The sequence below is a fragment of the Semicossyphus pulcher genome, unplaced genomic scaffold (assembly GCF_022749685.1).
Source record: "Semicossyphus pulcher isolate SPU_LCO1_2020_fin unplaced genomic scaffold, fSemPul1.0.p SCAF_15, whole genome shotgun sequence".
NCBI classification, from domain to species: Eukaryota; Metazoa; Chordata; class Actinopteri; order Labriformes; family Labridae; genus Semicossyphus; species Semicossyphus pulcher.
In genome coordinates this window covers 9105796-9128801 of record NW_027211659.1, presented here as the reverse complement: position 1 = coordinate 9128801, position 23006 = coordinate 9105796, and the positions used below count along the sequence as shown (strand labels likewise).

The 23006-nt window shown below is 40.3% G+C and overlaps 3 protein-coding genes across 4 annotated transcripts; 1 reads left to right on the top strand and 2 right to left on the bottom strand.

Moving 5' to 3' along the window:
• The first annotated feature begins 1303 nt into the window (after nucleotides 1–1303).
• lamp1b (lysosomal associated membrane protein 1b) lies at nucleotides 1304–7130 on the top strand. The gene is made up of 6 exons (XM_069663801.1): nucleotides 1304–1666; nucleotides 3285–3463; nucleotides 3550–3678; nucleotides 3834–3900; nucleotides 4954–5121; nucleotides 5205–7130. The coding sequence occupies exons 1-6, from the start codon at nucleotides 1606–1608 to the stop codon at nucleotides 5342–5344; spliced, it is 744 nt and encodes a 247-aa protein (XP_069519902.1). The 5' UTR covers nucleotides 1304–1605; the 3' UTR covers nucleotides 5345–7130.
• A 1039-nt stretch (nucleotides 7131–8169) lies between these two features.
• LOC138592718 (growth hormone-regulated TBC protein 1-A-like) lies at nucleotides 8170–13067 on the bottom strand. Its single transcript, XM_069663580.1, has 8 exons — nucleotides 12963–13067; nucleotides 12363–12508; nucleotides 12113–12271; nucleotides 10687–10811; nucleotides 9950–10046; nucleotides 9278–9450; nucleotides 8990–9175; nucleotides 8170–8883 (listed from the first exon to the last, which is right to left on the bottom strand). Exons 1-8 carry the CDS (start codon nucleotides 13022–13024, stop codon nucleotides 8782–8784), a joined length of 1050 nt encoding a protein of 349 aa, XP_069519681.1. The 5' UTR covers nucleotides 13025–13067; the 3' UTR covers nucleotides 8170–8781.
• Nucleotides 13068–15103: 2036 nt separating this feature from the next.
• Nucleotides 15104–20523, bottom strand: dcun1d2a (DCN1, defective in cullin neddylation 1, domain containing 2a). Of its 2 annotated transcripts, XM_069663582.1 has the most exons (7): nucleotides 20490–20523; nucleotides 18696–18912; nucleotides 18401–18569; nucleotides 17921–18051; nucleotides 17750–17832; nucleotides 17018–17114; nucleotides 15104–16435 (listed from the first exon to the last, which is right to left on the bottom strand). In XM_069663582.1, exons 1-7 carry the CDS (start codon nucleotides 20490–20492, stop codon nucleotides 16356–16358), a joined length of 780 nt encoding a protein of 259 aa, XP_069519683.1. In that variant the 5' UTR covers nucleotides 20493–20523; the 3' UTR covers nucleotides 15104–16355. The 2 variants fall into 2 exon arrangements, with proteins under 2 accessions (XP_069519683.1, XP_069519682.1); XM_069663581.1 differs by lacking the exon at nucleotides 20490–20523 and having other exon boundaries at nucleotides 18696–19041.
• Between the last annotated feature and the right edge of the window lie 2483 nt (nucleotides 20524–23006).

The following is a 23006-nucleotide window of genomic DNA, read 5'->3' as shown; positions in this document are numbered from 1 at the left end:
ATCTAAATATTTGAAAAGTAACTTGAAAGCACTGTATAACTTTTACTTAATAATGATAACTTAAAGCAGAATAAGTTGTCAACTGCCAGTCTATGGATCAAAATGTATATCAAATTTATGAATTTATGTGTTGACATAACCTGTGTTAGCGTTTTCCTGTACGTACACATCTAATGTATAAACACAACTCTGTACATGTTCCTAGTTTGTCTCTGTTTTGGATAACAACTCTGCTCTAAATGTACAAGGAAGGTCCCATGCCCAGTTTTTACAGGGGACCTCAAATAACTAGGCTTTAAAAAACTATTCATTTGATTTGACTAAATCACACAGTTAAAGCCTCATACCAGCCTTAGTTCCATATGTCTTACATTGTAGGTCTCTTCATGGCCAGTATACAGAAGAGTTTTGATTAGAGCTACCAATAATTATCATATAGGCCTACTATTATACTATAAAGTCTGGAAGAAATACTCTGGTCCTTTACATAGGAACATGTACCTACACCACAACGTATAAATACTCTTGTAAAATTCAAAAAATCTAAAAAGTATTTAAAGTAATTAAAAGTATTAAAAGAAAGAGAACTCATTCTTTAAAAAAATTATAGATGGGTAGCTTAAGTTGGATACTGTTTTAGCCATCTTTTTTCAAACTAGGGGTTTGTATGGTATGGTGTGTGACGTTGTATGGTCACATGATACATCTTTGGGGTTGTAAGATGATTAATGGGAGATTAAACAATTAAAAACAAAGTTCTTGTTCTTGTTCAGATTTGCTGTTCAGTCCTTATTCCTTTCTCCAAACTGACATATTAGAACACTTTACATCTTTCAATACAAATAAAACCATGTCAGAGCAGAGGGGAAATCTTCCTTCAGCAAAAAAGACAAAAACCAGCGAAACACAGGTTTAATCTTTGACAATTTATTCAACATTTTTCAAAAAATCATAACCTACAAAGTAATTGGTAGCAACTGCAAATCGGTTTAGAGCGCCGTATGTTTGTAAATTAAAATATCGATATTTGGCATCAGCCTATGTATAACTAGTAAGTGTAGGGGAGTAAAAAGTACGTTACAATATTTTCCTTTAAATTGTATTAGAAAGGAAGTATATAGTTGTATAAAGAGGACAACACTGGATAAGTATATATGGCGGTAATGAGTTAATATTAACTCAGAAAATGAGATTATATGTGAAATTTTCTAAAACTTTTAATAATCGGGTTGTGTCGGGCTGCTGTTTGACCACGTGACCTTCTGGGTGTTTCTTAAACCGCCTGTCACGTGATCCTGATGTCAGTCTTTGCAGCGGCGATAAAGTGTTACAAGGCGAGCAAAATTATCCTTCTAGGTAGCCTATACGCGGTCTGAAAAGTTAAAACTAGCAGCCAGAAACGTTTGCGGTTTTTGTTACCAAGAACAAGACTCTAACATCTTAACAGATCAGTGCGCTTTACTTTTGTTTTCTCTTTTGTTTGTTGTGACGCTAACGTTAGCCGAGCTAGCACAACATAGCCTAACCTAGCTAGCTGCGTCCCGTCTGCAGCCGTGATTTCGCCCTGACGAGCGCTAGAAACAGCTGGAGAGAAACCCGTGAAACATGACGCAGATCGGCGGTGTCCAGTCATGGTGCCTGGGGGTAACATTACAGTTGATTTTAGGTGAGTATCGGCTCCGGTTTAAGCCATTTAAACTGCGGTTTAAATGGCGAACGAAACAATAACCAGACCAACTCCGAAGGTCACAGATAACCTACCCTAAACTAGTAGGAATGGCGCCGTTTACATCTATTTAGCTAACAATATGTAATTTTAAAGATTTAAATATGTAATGACTACAAATACATGTATTGACTTGTTTTTAAGGGCTACATATGCGTAAACCTAACATGGCAGGGTGTTGGTTTCACATTTGAATAGATGTTAAGCTGTGATAATGCTGAGTTCATGTCTCCGCAAGTTAGCTTTGTCTCTGTTGAGTCTGTGGCTGATCAATCAATGATCATGGAGCAAAGGGTCAATTTAGGAGCCGTGTTGGCACTTCACTCCTCCAGCACCTTTTATTCTACCGCAAAATAAGTACAGAAGACCCGAAAGATATGGAAAAATAAACTGAATAGGATGATTTAGTCAATTTTTAAAATTAATAATCCTAATGGATGTTTGCTAGTATTAGTGTTAGAAAGTATGGATTAAAAAAACAAGTTGCGTACTTAAATACTATTGTGGGGTACTTCTGCTTTACTTTACTATCTGAAAGATCCCCACAAGATAAATATCTGCGAAGTATGTGCATGTAAACATAACAAGGAATTTGACTCTGGTATTGAGTTGCTCTCACTGTTAGGCACGGTACCAAGATACAGGAAGATAGAAATAGATTCACAGCTAACAAGGACAACAAAGCTGAACAAAGAGAGGCAAAAAATAAACCCAGTTGTGTTATGTAAGTACAAAAAAAGATGTATAAATACATAGCAAAAAAGCAACAATAACTGACAAACATACACTGTTTATGTTAACACTGAATGGATTTGATAAATCATCTGTTTCTAATATGGTTTTTACATGAAAGATTATTTGACCATATTACACTTTGTAAAAAATTGCATCCAAAACAAGAAATTTAAAGTGAACATGTAAAATTGGGCTCCATAGAAGTGTTTTAATAATCTAAATTTTTAACAACAAATCAATTAATTGCTAGAATGATTGTTTGATTCGTCTATAGTACAAAGTATTGTCAGTTAACTCGTCCTTACATTTACCTTGCAGCTGTAGTTACTAGTTTAACCATCAGCTAGGAAAAAATAATGTTTCCACTGCATGGTAAGGCTCGGCTCTGCTCAGAATCGACACGCGATGAAAGCTCCTCTTTGCTGCTTCAAGCTAAAAATCTGCTTAAATGAAAAAGTTAGGAACTTAAATCAAAGAAGTTAATTGAATTTATAATTATTCCATCTTTAATCCATCCATTTTCTGCCACTGATCCAGATTCAAGAGGCATTCATTTAGACTAGATCATAAGAAACAAGTGTTATGAACTGCTCTTAAGTAGTGTAAAGTGTCCTCTAACATCAGGCAATGTTATCTCTAAAGGTTTTCCATCACTTTCAAACTATATGTATTATAATCTTGATATATGGAATACATTTTAATCTATGTGATATAAGATTAAAGGTCTCAAGTTTTAACTTGTTTGCAGAAACCCTGTATTTACTTAGCGTTGAACACCTTGCATCTTTGTTGTACTAGACTCTTATCTGATTTCTATTTGCAGCTGCCGTCCTGCACCAGGGTTTTGCTACTGTTGCCCCGCCAACCACGGCCGCCCCGCACAAAGACCCTGGCAGACCTGACAAAGGAAACTACCTGGTCACTGGAAACAATGGCACTGCCTGTTTACTGGCTACAATGGGTCTGCAGCTCAACCTCACCTTCACCTCCGCCCAGAATAAGGTACACTTTTATGAATACTGTCAGAGCTAAACGTATTAACACTTGAGCAGGTGTGAAATGCTTCATGTTGCATCACTTGTTTACAGACTCTGCAGGATGTCGTGAACCTCCAGCCCAATGTGACCAAGAGCTCTGGGTCATGTGAGGCGGAGAGCGCCTCCCTGCGGCTCACAACCGATGCAGATAAGACCAACCTCACCTTTTTCTTCACCCTGGTGAGTTACTGCATCTCACAACCGTGTGCATAAAACCAGCTGTCACGTCTATATTGTAGCATGCACTTTCACCTTGTAGTTCCTGAAACAGCCACTAGATGGCAGCAGGCACTCAAAGTAAAAATGTTGCCTTGTGTTTTTTTTGTTCTCTGCAGAATACTACGTCCAATAAGTACCACCTGAGTGAAGTGTCTTTGTCTGCAGTCTGGCCAGACATGAAAGGTGAGTACACTTCAACTCCTGGGGTTTATAATCACTACCTTGTCTAAGAGTATCAAGTATGTGTCCAACCAATCCTTTTATGTGTTTTTGTAAAATATTGAAAGTGCCTTGTTGAAGGGCTGTAAATAATGATTGCTTTCATTATCTTGGTCTATAAAATGTCAGAAAATAGTGGGGAAAAAATCATATCAGTTCTTACAAGACAAAGGTGACACCCTAAGATATTTGGGTAAGTATGATATAAACAGAAAAAAGAAGGAGTGCTTATTGGGCCAATTCATTTCCGTTCACTTTACCCTCATTCATGTCATAAGCGCCACCGCGAGGAGTCATGAAGTAGTGACGTGGTGAGTCAAAATCGCAGGAAAATCTGTTTAGAGCGCCATATGTTTGTAAATTAAAATATCATTATTTGGCATCAGCCTATTGATAATTGTATTGCACGAATCAGGGCGACGATATATTGCTTTATTGATATTTTGTCCCAAAACTGCCATTTTTGCATGAAAAATTCCTTAAACAGTTATCAAATTTCTTGGGTGATTATTTCAATCGACTGATGGATTAGTGTATTAATCGTTGCAGCTCTACTTTAACAATGAATATTACAAAGGGAACACTTTGCAGACCCCCACGTATGTTTTTTACAATTCTTAATATCTAATCAGAAAAATATTAACAACCTGACTGATATGAAATTCAACACAGCAGCCAAATGCAAAAGATCCAGTATTTAAAAACTGTGTCAGTGATGTGTTAATTCAGCTGCAGTATTATGTTGTCAGACCCTTAGAATAACAGTCTGAGCCTGTTAGTGCAAGAACTAAGACGTACTCTGATCGGATACAGCAGATGAACAGGATTAGTTGCAGCCATAACCGCGAGTTTGGCAGCTGAGGTGATCTACTTCTGAAGTTCAAAACATTTTTGGTTCTTTAAGTCATTAAGAGCCCAAAATATATCCAGGGTTTAAAGGTCTTCTCATTTCTTATTTTGTATTCTGTTCCTGTTGTTTAACTTTAAACCTCTTTCCTCTGTAATCCTCTGCTACAGAGCCCTTCTCCACCCATAACAACAGCCTGGACTACCTGCGGGGCACCCTGGGCTACTCCTACATGTGCCGTGAGGAGCAAACTCTGGATGTTGCCCAGGATTTCTCCATCAACACCTTCCAGCTGCAGGTGCAGCCCTTTGGCCTCAACGGGAATCAGTTTGGAGCAGGTCAGCGCTTCTATCCATTTGAATATTTAAATGCATCATTTCCTTTCTTGCTCTTATTTGACCTGTGTTTTCCTCTCTCACAGCTGAGGAGTGTCAGCTGGATGAAGACGACATGTTGATCCCCATCATAGTCGGAGCGGCTTTAGCCGGTCTCGTCCTCATCGTGCTGCTGGCCTACCTCATCGGTAGGAAGAGGAGCCACGCCGGCTACCAGACCATCTGAGGTCACTTTAATGCTTGCAGAGGCCAGAGCGCGCTATCCCCCTCTCCCCTTCCAGATTAACCACTGTTCTCTGAGACTTAACACTCAACCCTGTCCCCCCTCCCCATCTCTCCACCCTCCATCCCCCTGCCTCTGTGTGTGCTGTTCTTTGCCCTCATCAGTAACACTAGTCACTCTCACGTTGTGCAGGTTGATCCGCTCTATGAACTGACCCGCTCCTTCAGTTTATAAAAGGGGGACTTTGTTTGGAGATTGCAATGAAATGAGAAAAAACCAAGTAAAGCAGGGTTTGGATGTTGATCAGAGGGTCATGCGCGCGTCCTCATTGTATTGTACTATTTATGATTTCTATGAAAGGAATTTTGAGGGATTATGGGATTTGAGGGAATTGCTCCTGTAGCGTTTCTTATTGTTTATCTGCGACCATTTTTAGTGGTCTCGCTCTGAATGATGTTTGTTACATAAAGGGAATATTTCAGGCTGTTTGACCTAATCCACATCAGAGAGTAACATTTTAATTAACGCAAGGCTGACTCTGAACTTAGCCCTGAGTATGCAGGTTTTTGGGAACACACTAAAAACACAGTAACTAAACCTAATCGTGATTTTTGAGGAGTCTCCTTAGGAGTAAAGATGCATGTAGGGATTCATTTTGTCCTCTGGGATTAGTGATGATTTGTCCTCCTTTTCCTCATATAGGTACACTACACATTTTGTATGGAGACTGCATTTTCATTTAAAGGAATAGGTCAGCATTCTGGGAAATAGGTGTAGTTGCTTTCTTGCTGAGAGTTGGCTGAAAGGATCGATACCGCTCTCCTGTTTGCTCAGCCAGCAGGAGGTTAGCATAGCTTAGCATAAAGTCTGGAAATGAAAGTGAAAAACATTCCTGGCGCAAAACCAGCAGAAAAACTAAAGTGTACAAACAACACGTTGATGATTTACAAGGTTTTGTGTGTCTTCATTTATCATTGTGTTATTTTTCCACCTTCTTCTTTGCATGGATTAAACGAATGAGAAATTACGCCAGTAAGTTTTAGAGATGCTTACCTTTGGGCAGAGCCAGGCTAGCTTTTCCCCCCTGTTTCCAGTCTTTATGCTAAGCTAAGCTAACCCTTTTCCTGGCTCACAGGCATGAGCGTGGTGTTGATCTTCTCATCTAACATTTAGGGAGGATGCAAATTTTCCTCTTTCTTGAGTCGTAAGTAGCCACTCTTTTGGATTCTGCTGTTACATTGTGCACAAAACAGGAGAAGCTTAAATAAAATAAGAGTACCCGTACACTTTAGGTGCTTGAAAAGCTCAGGACATCACTGTAAGACTATGTTGAAGTGTTACAGTCCACTGGGTGGTTTTGTTTGTTTTTTGTTCTCTGAATATGTGCCCACTTGGGGGGGTTTTGATTGCTGAAGGGAGAGAAGTTGCACTAAAGTCGTGAGAAACAGCCCCAAGTAATGATTAAAGTGGCCAAAACGCTCTGGTCAGTGTTCATCAGTGCCTTCCCAGCTGTGACAGAGATGGGATTAAAGTAAAGCCAATACCACAAAGGTACTCACTCGCTCACTGACACCGCGTGCTGTCATGTATGGGACATGTGTCTCACATAGCCTTCATGTACTGTTACTACCATAAATAATCATTGATTGATGTAGTAGGAAAAAAATACAGATGTTTGTTTTTTATGTTCCTCCCTCATCTAAATATCCATGTAGTGATTTAATAAGGTTTTAATGTGTTTGTTTGAACTGTTTTCTAAAGGAGAGGTCAATAAAAGTGAACGAACCACTGTTTGACTTTGTTTTGCCTTCATACAGTTGATCAGCCGTCAAACCTGTTCCCGGTTCTTTTTGTTTGCTCGGACTCCTTAGATGTTTATAGGTTCAAGAGTTACTGCTAATGCTTTTGTAACATATCAAAGACTAAAGTACAAGATTGTTATTACTAATTTTTTGACCAGTTAAGCCCCAGTTTGAATTTTGAGGTTTGATAAACTTAAATGGTTTTCATTCATGTAGATTTTATGTCTTTAAAATGAATTCAGTCTCTCTCTCGTTTTTGGCCACATTAAAGCTCCTGTGTCGAGTTTTTTGCTGGTTATGAAACAGTCTGAAATTAATTCTGATTGCTCTATATGACCTACAAAAGCAAACCAGACCATCAGCGACAAGATTGATTATTTCTATATAGTTATTTTTAGTGCCTGAAACGGCTGGTGGGGGGGTAGGTGTCAGACGAAACGCTGCCTTTGTTTACATTTTCCAGAGTAAAAATTGAACTGACTGTTGAAGAAAGCAGGGTAAGATTTTTTGTTTAAAACAACCACTTAAGCAAGTACAGGACAAAATCAGTAGAGAGATAAGAGGTACGGCTTTGTCCTCAAGTTCCTCACAGTAGCTTAAACCACTTCTTTTCACAGTGTTTTCTGTACATCAAGGGTGTCCAAAGATGTTTGACTGCTGCAACCATTTTTTGGCCTTTTTATGCCTTTATTTATAGAGAGGACAGCAGATAGTGTTGAAAACACGGGAAGAGAGAGTGGGGGATGGCACAGGGTGGGAGTCAGCCCGGGGCCGCCTCATAGAGGACTGTAGCCTCTGTATATGGCTGCAGATTTAACCGCAGATTTAACCACTGATCTAAACTGGCGCCCTGCTATAACTTTCTTACTGGATAGCAGAGACTTAAGTGTAAAGTGATGTAAAATTACTTAAAAGAGACAAAACAAAAGGAGACAAAAAGGCCCAGGAACAAACAAAATAATAAAATGAGAGAAGGCTTAAGTGACATATTATTTATAACAAACGGAAGAGAGCCTTTACTCTCTGTCATTGTAGATGTCATATCATGTAGTGTTCCACCTGTGTTCTCAAAATAGCTTTTTATTTATATTATTACATCAAAGAATATATTCTTTTTTTACGCATTAATAATGTACAATTAATTTACTGTTAGTTATTTTGAGTCTTATTTTTACAACCCCCAAACCTAAGGCCTAAAAACATTAAGCCAATTATCAACAAAGTGAAACTCATGGTTCTGTTCATTAGGACAACAGTCACCACACATTTTAACTCATAAAAAGAAGAGATGTACGGTTGAACAGCTCCAATACAAGCAACATTAATTCCCCTTTTCTCCACAGCAGCAAAACAAATGTTATCACTCCCAAAATAACCATGACTACAGTGCAAGTAAAAAAAACCATTGATTTTAGTACTTTGTAAAAAGTATAGAATTCGATGATCTTGAAGTGTCTATAGCAGCAGAAATATTCTACATCAGATGAGAAGCTTCAGCACATCATTTAGATTTCCTGTCAGCTGGATTAGAGTGTAAAATAGCAGAGTCATCAGTATATACACATTTGGTAATAGTTACATTTCCCTGATAGTAGTTTTTCATTCTTACACCAAATGAAAACTGTTGGTGCCAAAAAGTTACGGCTGTCTAGATTCTTCCTCCAGTATTTGTTGTCTGCATTTCTCTCTCAGTTTATCTATAGTTGCCATAGAGAGGCTCCCGGGTTCTGTAAAGATTTTCTGTAAAAAAAATAAATAAATAAAAAGTTTGAGATAATTTCACAAAATGGATTAAGCTTCAAAATTATTCCTTTTAAGTCATGCACACAAAATATTCTCATCGCACCTGCATGAAGGTGTGGCAATCCAAAGTGAACGCTCCACTGGTGATTTGTTTGAAGCACTCGCACACATCAATCAAAGAGCGAGCTCTCAGGATCTCCGGCTGGTGGTGAATGATGAGCGTCAGAGCGACACGGAAAAGAACTTTGGAGCCCTCGTAGAAAAGACAATCCCAGATGCGCAGTACTGTCTGCAAGAACAAGAAACCAGAGAGATGTTTGTGAAATGACGTACCTCAATGCCTTGTGAATGGCTCATTTGCCTCTACCAATGAACCCCATCTTTTGCTCACCTCAATCGGGAGAATGTCAATGTAGAGGCAGATGAACCAGCGTGACACTACTAGTGTCCATATGCCAGGATACTGGGCCATGAGCTGTCCTATTGCAGGAGATTTAGCCTTCACCAGCTCCCCAAGAACCTCCTGGTCAGTCTTCAAGCCCATCATGGCCGGGCTGTAGTAGTCTAAAATATAACCAAAATATATAAGCTTGCCTTGTCTTCATCAGTGCAGTAATGTTGTTTTTGCACTTCAAATAGAGTGGTGAACCAGTTTTGTTTGTGATGTCAAATCCACATGTTTGAGAGAATGATGCAATAGGGAATTTTCCATGTGGGGTGCCCCTAGGCTCCAACCTGGGTCCACTACTCTTTATTTCTAATATTAAAACTAGGATTAATCATGAGCTAATGATACACAATTCTTTATCACTTGAAAACAAATATTAAACCTTCCTTAGTTGCGTTAAAAGTCGACTCTGACATCAATTACCCAACACCTGGTTAAAAGTAGTTAATTGGTTGAAAGATTTAAAAAGAGAAAAATCTAATTAAAACTGATTACTTATCTTATTGACCAGGTGCAAATTAATAAAAAAGGAAAATGAAGCACATTTACAAACATTTTGTTTTTCTGATCTGAGGAAAAAGATTGTGTGTACATTAAAGAAAAAAAAACCTCTACCTGGGAGCATCCTGCCCAACAATGCATCCATGAGCCAGAAGGAATTCTCTTCATCTTTGGTGATGATGATGAGGTAACCAGCAATGAAGTTCATACCCTAAAATAAACAGAGACAATGATAATATGAACGTGTGACCCTACTTGCTTTCGGTCACTGATTTACAGACAAAATACACAAGCAACTGTTCACTTGTCATTTTATCCAATAAGCTTGGTTTCCACCAAAAGTACCAGGGAGCTTTGGTACTGCTTTTCAAGGGATTAAAAGGTTCCTTCCGTCCATTTTTGTCTGCTTTTCTACTGCAGACTTTCTGAAAGCTGCGAGAACTCGAACAATCAGAACGGTTCCATCCCAAAGTACCTGTACTTTCAGAGGGTTGTACCCCACTTAGCAGGGACCTTAAAGGGGGTACAATAAAAAAGGTCCCTGAGAGTTGATTTAGACCCTGGTCCCTGCAGTGGAAATGCACTGAGTGCTACAGTAGGTCCCTCATCCTTGGAAAAAGTTCTTACTGTGGAGACACACCTTCAGCAAACCTAAGTCCAACTAAAAACCGGAATTACTAATGTAACTTACTAATGCTTTACAAAAAGCTAACAGGGAAAAGCTTTAACCAGAGAGTTTCATTTGGTTTAAATCCTTCACATGTATTTAAATTGTTAAGGAACTAGGCGGTCCTGTTCTTAATGTAAACAGAGGTTTCTTAAAGTGAGAGGAGAGAAAGTGTTTTCTTCACCTGACAGTAACCCACTTCCTTGTTATGGTGTCCGTAGGCCAGCAGCACATTGAACAGAGCCCTCTGCAGGCTCGGCTCTGCTTTGCTCTTGAAGAGGACGTTGTCAGGAAAGGTCCTGTGCATGTCTGCCAGAAAACAAGAAGAGTACTGTGACATGGAGCTGTGTGTTGATACAATGAAGGAGAATGGTGGACCGTGGGGGATGAAGAGACAGGACAGGTGTTAATAACAACTTTACCAATGGATCCTCTGTGTTCAAGTGTTGCAGCAAACAATGACAGTGAGTCAGCATGAACAATACCAGGGTCGTGTTTAGATGGTAACCTTAGATTTGTTTCTTCATTGTGCGTGTTGTTTGTGATTGTGTCCAATCCAATATCTATACCGCTCTCCTTTTCAGGGTCATGTGGAGCCTATCCCAGGTGTCATTGGGTGAGAGGCAGAGTTAAACCACATGACAGACAACCTTCCATGCTCCAACCTATGGACAATTTTAGAGTGACAAATTAACCTGACCAGCATGGTTTTGGACTGTGGGAGGAAGCTGGAGTACCCTGAGGGAACCCACACATGCAAACTCCACACAGAAAGGCCCCCTACGTCTGAACGTCTGATTCGAACCAGGAACCTCACTTGGTAAGGTCTTGAAAATGATCACGGTTTGGGCTACAAGAATCAAGGTCAACATTGACATGTGAAACAAATGGCGGGCTCCTGGATGAAAGAGAATGTGAGAGAGTTTCCCTAATCTAGTTTTACCATCAAGACATTAACCCCAAAACAGGACCCAATGTGATAATATCAGAGATTTTCAATTAAATAAATGTCTGTTAAGTCTCTATCGCCGAATGAGGTAACACAATGGTGATTGAGCCTGTGGCCCACAGATGAAAGCCTTTGCATTTGCAGAATTGTGGACTGGGTGGCTGGTGCGACTTTTGTGGAAGGCATCCCAAGCAGCACCCAGGTAGTGACGCGTTTTCCATCACCCAGCAGTGGTCTGCCAGAGAGGGTAGGCGAAGCTAAGCGGCTGCTTTCCCGGTCTCTGCAAGTGTTGCGAGTAAACAGTAATCTACTATGGCTGAAGAAACAAAGATGGATGACTACAGATATAACTTCAAAAATAAGTGAAAATCCAAAGAAAAATAAAACAAACTCGACGCTCAGATGAAGGCGGACAGTCTAAAAAGGAAAGCGACTGTCAGTGAGGAAAATCAAGAGTTACAACCGGAGCCAACCGTGGACGTCACACATTTGACACTGTCTGGATATCTGGGAAGTGTGCTCCCGCAATTACCGTTTATCGCCACAGGCTCCGCCAAAGAGAACGAAACTGAGACCTTCTAGATTATAACTTTAAACCATTATTCATTTAATTATTTTCGCTGGCTTTTTTGAAATAGTCTTCTGTAAAAAATCGTTCTACCTGTTCGAATGGTTTCCTTCAGCGTGGAATCGTGCTCCATGGCCAGTAGAGACTGGTAGTAACCCCGGTTGCTTTCCAGTTGTTCCTGTGCACCGCTAGCTGCCATCCAAATCCTGGCTCTGTGCTCGTTCGGCACTCCTTTGCGCACATACCTTTTCACTTTTAAAAGAGATTTTAGAATTACATCACATGATCACAGAGCACCAGACTGACCAAAACAAAAAGTGCTTATGCTGTTTGTTAGTCGTACCTGTCAGGTTCTTCTCCACGTGCGGTTTCTCTTGAAGGAGCTTGGACCATCTCAGCGACCTTCTGTTGAGGACAGCTACGTATTCGTTCATCATCTCCTTGTACGATTCAAAATCGTGACGTCTTTCAAAGCCATAGGGGTCGACCCTGCTGGGGCAAATCCGAATGTATGCACAAAAAACACATCTTTGATGAAAGGACTACCAGCAGGGCCACTTCCCTCCCCGCCCGTCTTTCTCTCCTCTGTTCCCTGATGAAAGACACTACAACAACCTCGGGCGGATAGAGTTTCTGTAGCAGGGAGATCAAATGCCCCGGCTGGGCGATTAGTCAGTTTTAAATTACTTCAAGCAGGATTAGGAGCAAGGAGCAGAACTCAAGCCAAAAAATAACATAAAAAATGTTCTTAGAAATCAACAAAGTAATATCTTATAGAATGTTTTAGTAAGCTTGGTAGTTTACTTTCAACAGCAGCTTTACAGGTGCGTTACATAAAGCAGAAAGTGCAAACACACAATGAGGAAAGAAGCTGATGTCATCACAGGTCATGAAGGAAAGAAGAATATACATGTAACAAGTGTAAGTAAAATCATGAGCTCACCTTTCATTGTCGTTGCTACTTGTAAGCGCTTGAGAAGCGCTTCCTGTCATTTCCATGTCCATTACGTGTAAAGTGCTGCAGGTAAAGTAGTCCACCGAGGCTACAGACAACCTGCACCGAGGAGCTTATTCTGTTTGTTTAAGTTGGAAAAGAACTGCTGTCAAAGTAAATAACAGAGCGGTCCGAGTCTCTACTGTCTCACCTTACAGCGTTCTCTGAGGGGAGGGGCTACTTTAAGTAACACCCAGGTAACATCCACACACAGGTAGGTGCTTTATTTGCATGCAAAACAATGGGAGGAAGAGAAACAAGTCAAATCTGCTTGTATATCCCCTTTTAAATTCCTCTTCATGATATACAATAGTGGGAACACTTTGCAATACATGTGTTAATAGAAGTGACAGCGGAAATTTAATAAAGTTTTATAAACCTTCTACAGATGGTAAAATGTCCTAGTCGGCCTCGGAGCGAGGATTTAAGAGCGTCCAAAGTCCTCCACTGTAACACAAAGCGCTGCAAGTATTTTATAAGCACACTGCCAGGAATATAATCAAACTCATGTAAGAAGACTAAATACATCTTAGTGCAGGATTTAGTGGCATCTAGTGGGGAGTTTGCAGATCGCAAAAAACTCTTGCAAGTATGAAGGAGGATCTACGGTGGCCCGAAACTTTAAAAAACTCTCTCTAGAGGCAGTGTTGTTTGTCCATTCTGGGCTACTGTATGAACATGTCAATGCAACATAGTGGACTCAATGGAAGAGCGTTCACTCCCTCTGCTGACGTAAAAGGCTCCTTGTAGGTAACACAAGGTATTTATGTATTTTCAGGTTGTTATACACAGATGAAAACACACTTATAAATAAAAGCAAAATGTCTTTTTGTCAATATTGTTGGATTACAAGGCTTCCTAAATGCTAAAGGTGCTGTTCATGATGAACCACGAGAATGATCACATGACTCGCCGGTCCACTTTACCTCTACAGAATGTTTTAGCATCTTTCAGCTCTTTGTTTTGGGTTTTCAGTCCACAACTTTGCTCTTTTGGTTCAAGCTCACCGATAAAGTCTTTGTACACGAGCTGCTCAGAACCAAACAAAAAAGCTGCAAATGCTACAAATGTGCGATGTGCAGATAGGACACACTGTTTGCTAACACGTTGGTAAAATATTGTCTCAAATTAGTTTCAGCTGTCCTCAAGTGGCCAAGTTAATGTTGGTTTAATTTGTTCTCTAAAACAAGTGAGTAAATTGCAAGAGAGCTCTGGCACACGGTCTAACCTGCAGAGAATATATTTATTTGCTTGCACATCTGATCATCAGGCAAACCCGATGAAGGTCCAGCACCGAAACGTTGCAAGCAAATAAATGTATTTTCTGCAAGTTAGACAGTGTGTGGGAGATTACTTACGCAGCTGTCCTATGAAACTGAAGTTTTTCTCTATTTTAAATAACAGTGAATAAACAGATTTAAACTATATTTCCCTTAGAACAGGACCCCAAATATAATCAGCGTAGTCGTTTAAAGATACCGGAAAAGACGCGGCCTTGGTGTTCTCAAAGAATAGGGTCACATCGTTTCATGTCTTTCCTTAGGACAACATTTGCTTCCCCCTGCCATCACCGAGAGGAGTTGAACAGTCTGCTCAACTCCTCAAGTGATTCAAGTGATTTCATGTTTTGTAAGCTACTGGATGCCGAAATTTCCCTCGGGATCAATAAAGTATCGATCTATCTATTTAGGGTTGCCAGGTGTGTATTGAAACATGTTTGCTGTTTAGAGATCCAAGGCTCATCCAAGAGATGGGGACTGTCATCCACATGAAACCTGACTATTTTTGTGTTTAAGAAAAGTGAACCCGGGCCGCTGGTTTAGCTCAGTTGGTAGAGCAGAGGCAAAGTTCTCTTTGCATCGGCTGTCGGCTCCACTCGGACTTGAAGCCCTTTGGTTGATGTCATCCTCACTCTCTTCTCCCAATATTTCCTGTCAACTTGTCCTATATAATAAAAGAACAAAAACCTGTCCATTGATAGCAGCTCGAAGCTGTTGCTGATCTTCCCCATCAACTTGCTTCAGGTGTGATTGTGCGTCTACAATCGAACCCATCAGCGACAAAAGAACTCCTTACATGTACGATTATGAAAAAAACTCATGCTTTATTCATCTTTCTCAAATGAACAATATAGTTAGGCTACTTACATGATGTATCAACAATATATTCAAATGTTCACTACCGTCAGTAACACTGGACAGATGGGCTTTAACAGAAACAGAAAGGTTGAACAGAGATATTCACTCTTAAGGCTTACTTTGTTGTCCTGTCGTCACCGTCTTTAGTGTCCTGGCTCCTGATCTGAGGGCTCTGCATCTCTAACATACAGATATGTGCCATGCAATCCGTAAGGGTCAGTTGTTTCTTAGCTTAAAGCGTTACTTCAGCATCATTCATCTCTCAGAGGGATCAACTGATTAAACTCTTTCTTTAACAGTGAGAAAGAAACGATGTTCTGAAAGCAAAGTGGTGGTGCTGGGTTACATTTAGGATCCAAGACCGTCTCCCGACTGGGATCAACCGGACATGTGAGTTAAAGCACTGCCTTTACTTTAGTGAAATGTCTTTGTGAAGCCCGAGGTGACGTAAAATGTGTTCAACATGCTTTCAATGAGAAGCTCACAACTCCATGACTCGACACATCCACCTAATAATTAAACCAACAGCATATCATCCACAATATTGAGGCATCCCGTTAGAGATCTGAGCATTTACTGTACATAAAAGAATCATCTTTTGCATTTATAAATTGAACATATTTATATTATTCTTCATATAGCTGTCTTTGTAAACTGTCCCAATAGATACAGTATGTACAGTAAAAACTGCAACAGTTCTGTTGGTGCTGGTGTCGCGAGCACTCTGTCCCAAAGTTGGAGTAAGACGTGGGAACTTTGCACAGTCACGCAGAGCTTCATAAACAAAACCAAGCTGACTAGGAAAAATCCTAAAACACACAGCTTCCTCCTCTCCAGTCCCTTTAGAGTACACACAGCCAGAACCTCCTCCCAGTGTCGTGTGCATCCACACTCACAGGGCCTGACAGGTGGGGGCTCCTCCCGGAGCAGAGCAGAGGAGGCGTCCAGGATGCTGAGAGTCCAGCAGCAGGGGCAGAGGTGAATCTGGCGATGTCCGTGTGACGCCTCAGTCTCACAAGGACAAAAAACCTGCTGCCAGTTATTCTCATAGTTTTCCTCAGCTCCCTGAAAGATGGGTTTCCTGACAGTTTCAAGTGCTTCTGTTTGCTCTACAATTTTCACTTTTTTTTGTACAAGTCTTAAAAAAACTATGAAGTCACTGTAAAAGAAACAAGGTTCTGGATTTCCAGAGGCGGGGTTGGATTTAGAGAGTTTTACGTTTGGATCCTGTTACAATCGGTCGAGCGAATTCCACAAAATCATCTATAAGGACTGGCCATGCTCCTGAAAAAGAAAGACAGAGAGGACGTCAGTGTCACAGTTTAAAGAGGAAGTCAATGTTTCCATTTTTAAGCTGCATTCACATCGATTCAGGGACAAGGTAGACGCCTCATGACAGACCTCAGAGGGCCGAGAAAAATAACCAACTGAACGAAAGGAGGGCAAGAATAAACAGGTATTAAGATATGTTGCTATTGTGAAAGAATAATCCATCCATACATCCATTTTCTATACCGCTTATCCTGTTCAGAGTCGCGGGCTGGAGCCTATCCCAGCTGTCATTGGGCAAGAGGTGGGTACACCCTGGACTGAGCGGCAGTCAATCACAGGGCAGACACATAAAGACAGACAACTTGTTTACATGTGTCTGAAAAAGAGACGGTGTGTTGCAACTAAGTTATTGGCTTTCAGCTTGTAAGGGAGCTGCGTAACATATGGTTCTCAATTCTGTCAGAGGAGGGAAAAATGAAGTAGTTCTCTGCCAGCCTCGTGTCATTATACCTTCCTGCTCTCGTCCTCTCGTCTGCCTGAATCCCAGTGAATGCACCATGTAAAGAAATCATGAGTTTGTCATTCCAAGCTCACCTTCCTCGTCATAGTTTGACATATCGTCTGCAATCATGTTGCCAAAGTCCAACAATAGGTTCCATGTGTCCTTTGGGATTGATCGTTTATGGTGTTCCTGTGAACATATCGGTAAATACAGTTTCACACAGCTTGTTTTCAATTCAATAAAAATTGCTGACATTTTAGCCATTATGACAAAACAGTGTAAGTTAGTGTACAGTAGGGGTGGGAATCGCAGCGTAACTCACGATATGATACGGGATACGTGGCCCATGATAATGATAATATCACGATACAGCGATTCTGCCATAATTCATAATTCATATAATGATACATCACCACATCTGAACAACTTCTTAGGCCAATTAATTTCCATTCTCGTTACCCTCATTCATGCCGATGATATATTGCCGTAGCGATATTTTGTCCCACCCCGAGTATGCAGGTTATTCTTTGTAACACTATCACCAGGACAAACTGTTTTCAATGAGTGATGCAACAATCAAACTTTATCTCACCTCATATCGGCACTGATATCTGAACTCAGTACTGATCTGACACCAACTGTTTCCTCAGGTTTAAAATTTTAAATGTGCAAAACTCATTGAAATGTTGTTTGTGTAGCATGAAGTTTTCTGTGACCATACAAATGATTGGCTGCCACTTGATGAATCGATGTTGAGGACGTTCATCTCATTGACTCGAGCCTGTTTTCATTAGTGGATCCATAATTTCACTTTTCCAACTCACCAAAAGAAATCTATTCCAAAGGTCGAGGAACTTAAATCGTCCTGACAGAACCAGGTTCCAGTAGGCTACAGCCATCTCCAAATCTGCACACAGAAAATACAAGACACTTAATTCCAGCAGTTTGTGAGTCAGTGAAACTATTGAGCAACTTGTTGTTGTCACTCTTCTTACCTAGACCCTTCTGTCCAGGATTTTTGGCAAAATTAAAGGTGAACTGGTAGAAGTCCTTGAACTTCCCACTATCTTTGAGTTCCTGCTCTAATCTTGGCAAGAGGGCTTTCAGTTTTTCTGGGCTGTCGCACCTAAAATAAACAGACAATTTAAGCAATAAAAAAAGACAACTGTAAACAGCTGTAATTGAAGACACACAGACACCCAAACCACTTGTAACATGACAGTCTTGACGCAGATGAGAAATCAGTTAAAGTTAACTTTGACACACGAAACTCAAAAGTCAAAACACCGCAGCTCGACCGTTGAGTCACTCCATCAAGACACAGAATACTCAAGCTGTGGTTGAGTGAGTCTAAATATAGAAAGCCTTCCCTCTCTGGAGCTACACTAAGAGAAACGCCATGCGAAGATACCTCAGGCTCAGTGTTTGTGTCCCACTTTGAGAGCATGTCACACCCTGTTGATGTCAACACTCACCCCAGCTCTGTCATTCCATCCAGAAACTCCTTCTTGGTGAACTCGCACTGAGTGGCAGCGCGAAACTTCCACGCTACGACCAGCACCGTGATGCTGGCTGGATCCAGCGAGAGGTCGTCGCAAAACTGCTGGATCCCGTCGATACCGATCTTATTCTCATCCTGGGGATCTATGAAGGAAAAACAAACAGTTACACTGACACAAACAAGAAGCACATAACTTTTCAAGAATATGTTTATAATTGGAACAAAACTATCCTTGTAAATATTCATAAACTGCAGCATAAAACACTTACCTTTGTAGCGATTGTAGAGCTGCTCGAGGCGTTTCCGGTCGACTGATGTTTTCATGGATTCCTTACAGTAGAGATCTGGATTCTGAAAGTAGTTGTCGGTAGCAACTTCTAGTTTCCAGTCATTCTGCGTGAGGCAGTACACAGCTGTCTTCTCCCCAGCCTGTGTGAAGGACATGAACTGCCGTACCTTGTCCTTCTGCGAAGACTTCAGCTTATGCTGCGTAAGTACAGGACAGGGGCTGTCAGACACGGGAGTGAGCAGACCAGGGAGTACAGACAACAAGACGCAAACACAGAGCGACACACAAACAAAAACACACAGCGAGACACACACATCTACAGGCATTCAGGCAACGGTGAAGAGGACAGGAGAGACAGGGAGACACTTGGAAACACTCTGACGCACATTTCCAAAGGTTAGTCTGTCACGCCGACAAACACGTTAAAGGTGGTGAGCCAAGACGCTGTGGTGGTGGTGGTGGTGGTGATTATGTCCAGTCCAAAAGCAACATGGACTTTTCTGAAGGGGGATGTTGTGGATTCTCAGAGCACATGCTGTACCCGGGTGGGCCCCTCAGATAACTACAGTCATAGATGTAACATGAGTAGGGAAATGGGATGCCATTACCAGGACCTAGAGGTGCAACAAGTCTGGAGTGTAACACAAGCACCCCCCACCAAAAATACTTGCCAATATTTAAAAAAAAATCGGAGGAAATATACTTTTATTTTGAAGATAATTTGTGGTATTATCGTTATACTCATTTTTAAGATATTAATTATGAATGACAAGAAAAGGGGGGCTATCTGGCCTCCAAAAACCATATGCATATCATTGCATTGCTTAGCAAAACACTTTTAATGATAGATTTCTTATAGAAAAAAAGTCAAACATCCAGCGCTTAAGTGCTAACTGGTTAGGATTTGTTTCTATTCTTAATCTTGTATGTTAGTAAATTTAACAGCTTTGGGTTTTGGGTTGTTCATTTGACAAAACAATCGAAATGAAGACGCCTGTGATGTAAACCTTCCTTCATTTTTCTGACATTTCCAACACCAAACAATTAAAACTGAGTAGATAAACATAAATAAATCGATACTGTAAGTAATGTTATATTCCTGCCCAATGCAACAGTATCCTGAGATGTCCCACAGCGGCATAAAAAAAAAGATCCCCATGCCATCTCCTCTCAGCAGCTGCAGCATCACAGCACTTGACAGAAGAGCAGCATTTCCTGAAACCGGAGACTAAAACTCTGTGACTTCACCCACCGTGAATGATTTCTGTTAGTAACGACCACAAGAAGTCAAACGTCTGTCCTGGCTGGTGTTCAAACTGCACGGATTACTGTGCGACCATTTGGGTAACGTTAGGTTAGCATTGTCAACAGACCACCAGCTAGTAACTTATACAGGCTAACGTTAGCTAAGTTAGCCAGGATGTATCACTGACATCAACGATGGGGATAATAACACGGGAAAACCCTGACAGTATGGCTATAGATGTGTCCAATTTTACCCGAACGACCCTGTGTGTCTGTCTTTGAGATCTAACTGCTGACCTGCTCACAGCCGAAGTTACACACTGCCAAAAAGGGACGTGTAGCTAGCTAGCTGCTCTCAAAATATCAACTGACCTTCCCTAGAATAGCAGCGAACACAAGAAACTGACCATTGTAGGCTCGCCCAAAACGCGACAGAGCGTGTACTTTAATATTACAACAATAGTCTTGAAGGTAAGCCTTAATGGCACCAAAGCCAATGCCTGGGTTTGTGTTTATTTTGGTTACCTACCATTTTCACACCCGCTGTTTGACCAGTTTGGTAGCCCGACTGTCGCTCATTGTGCGCCTGCGCGGAAGTAGTCGAGCAGTTATTGAAGGTTCCAGTGGAAATATGAGGTTTGCAGGAACTGCTGTTTTTATTTGACTTAATTGTAATCATTTCTTAAAATGAATAATTGTGTATGTGTATAGAGAGAAAGATAGCTATGTTTACACTACATTTTTAAAATATGTACACCACAGGAAAACTCCTCAAAACTGCAAACAACATAGTTGAATATAAAACCGAACCCTAAACTTAACCCTTTTTGCTTCTTCCAGACACTCTTGCTGATTGCCAATCCATATACACCATCCCAAATACAATAAAATACTGCATCTGCAAAAAGTAGTCCCTCATCTACTTCACAACACACACTGTCCGATTGCATGCATCAGCACCATTGACATTGCATAGGATTCATCCGACAGTTTTGTTCAAATTGACTCATGATAAGTGCATTCAGACTCGAGAATTAAGAGTTGGTGGTCATCCAAAACTGAAAGTGAATCTCTCTCCAACAAACAACGATATGCCAAAGCAGCGTGTGTAATTCAGGGCCCCAGAACTCGAGGTTTACCATTTGTTTTAGTGACCCTTAAATACCCAATTTTTCCAATATAATCAGAAATTATAAAAGGACTAAACATTTTTAGTTTTGTGCATGTACTGTAAGATGCATACTCTTAAATCATCTTGTTTAATCAAATGACCAAACTAATCTGGGGCCGGGCAGTATCCAGTCACAGAAAATGTGCACACTTTACACATGGATTATGTGGGTCAGGGGGTTAATGGGGCCTTGCCTTTTTTGCCCCCTGACAGGTTAATCTTGCCAGGGGTCAAAACTGTGCTCAAGTGAGATCTGTGCTACACTTTAAGTTCTTTGACGTGTGAGTATAGCTTTCATATGAATACTGGAAAATGTAGAGTATATGTAGAGTTGTAGGTGAACACTTTGTTTTCTTTATTCATTGAATTTTTATTGTACATTATTGAACATTAATGTAATTATTGTAAAATTGTTCCAGGGTTAGCTTTTGTCATCTTTATTTGTCGTGTAATAACATTAACATGTAAGACATTTCTAATGTTATCATATAACATTAGAAAAAACCCACTTGTGCTCTTATTATACAAAGACAGTTTGTTGGGCCAAGTCCAGCTCAGCTGAGTTTTATCTCTTGTGAAAATTATGAATACACCCTTCAACAAGCGTGAAAGCACACACAGCACTGCAGCTGATAGAGTATCTGTGGACGTCAGCCTTCCTCCTTTTATTTTATACAGTGAAAAAAAGGCTTCAGACCACAGCACACTCCCAGGATGCAGCATGTGACTGATTGTTACAATTATGTGAAGGGAAAACTCATTTTATTAATTCTACTTTTGAAACACATTCATATAAACTTCTTATTACAGGCTCCATGATGATAAAAAAGGAAAGATTTGCAGCCAATCTGACCATTTTTTATTATTCTTTGAGCGCTCCAGGTTACACAATAAAAACTCATTTAGAGTCTAAACCTTGATCTCGTGTCAGTTTCATTATGAGATCTGCCTTCTTATCAGGTGTCTGATAACATCCTGATAAACTCACAGCTGTTTACGTTCATATTTTATGGCGATTTTATGGTCGCTGTATGACAGCTGGGAAGAGAGTAGTTGGTTGCTGGTTGACATGTCAACATCTGTGCAGAGAAACATTTTGATAGTTATTAGAAACAAAACAAAACAAAAAACAGGTGAAATGGATTAGTAAAATCTATCTACTGTATATTGATGCTGCAGGTACAGTTTGGAGTGTTTTCACTATATACATACATTACAAAAAGGTTGGTTCTTCAGTCCAGTCAGGAGCTCATTTGTGTTTAATTCATTAGAAGTCATACATCGACCCTGCATGTGTCATGATGTGTTTAGTCCTATCACTTAGAAATTGGTCTGAAGATTGGGAATAGGGAAGTTAAGATTTTTGAATGTGAGATAGAACGTTTTTTGAAATGCAAACTGTTTACACTGACAAAAGTTTGTCTTGGGTGCAAAGTATCCCATTATACTGGATTTGAACTGTATTTGAAAATATACTGAAAGGCATTTAAAAACACCTTAATAAGTCTAACATCAAAGTCAAATTAGGAATGCACAATATTGGATTTTTTTCCCATATCCAATATGCCGATATTTTCCAACCCTTTTTGCTGATTTCGATACTGATATATTATGCACATATTTTTTTCCCAACTAATTGCAGAGAACATGAAGTCTCCTCTGTAGTGGAATTAATATCATACCTACTCTTATTGTAGTGGCCCACTGGCAGATGCAGAAATAACATAATACAGTGCTTTTCAACATTTTTTAGGGAATCATCGAGCATTTAGGCATAATTAAAGTGTTGTTTTATCTGTGGAAAATATCGGCAGAAAAATGACATGCCTATGTCATATTCAAGCCATAATCTGCAGATACCGATAATATGCCAAC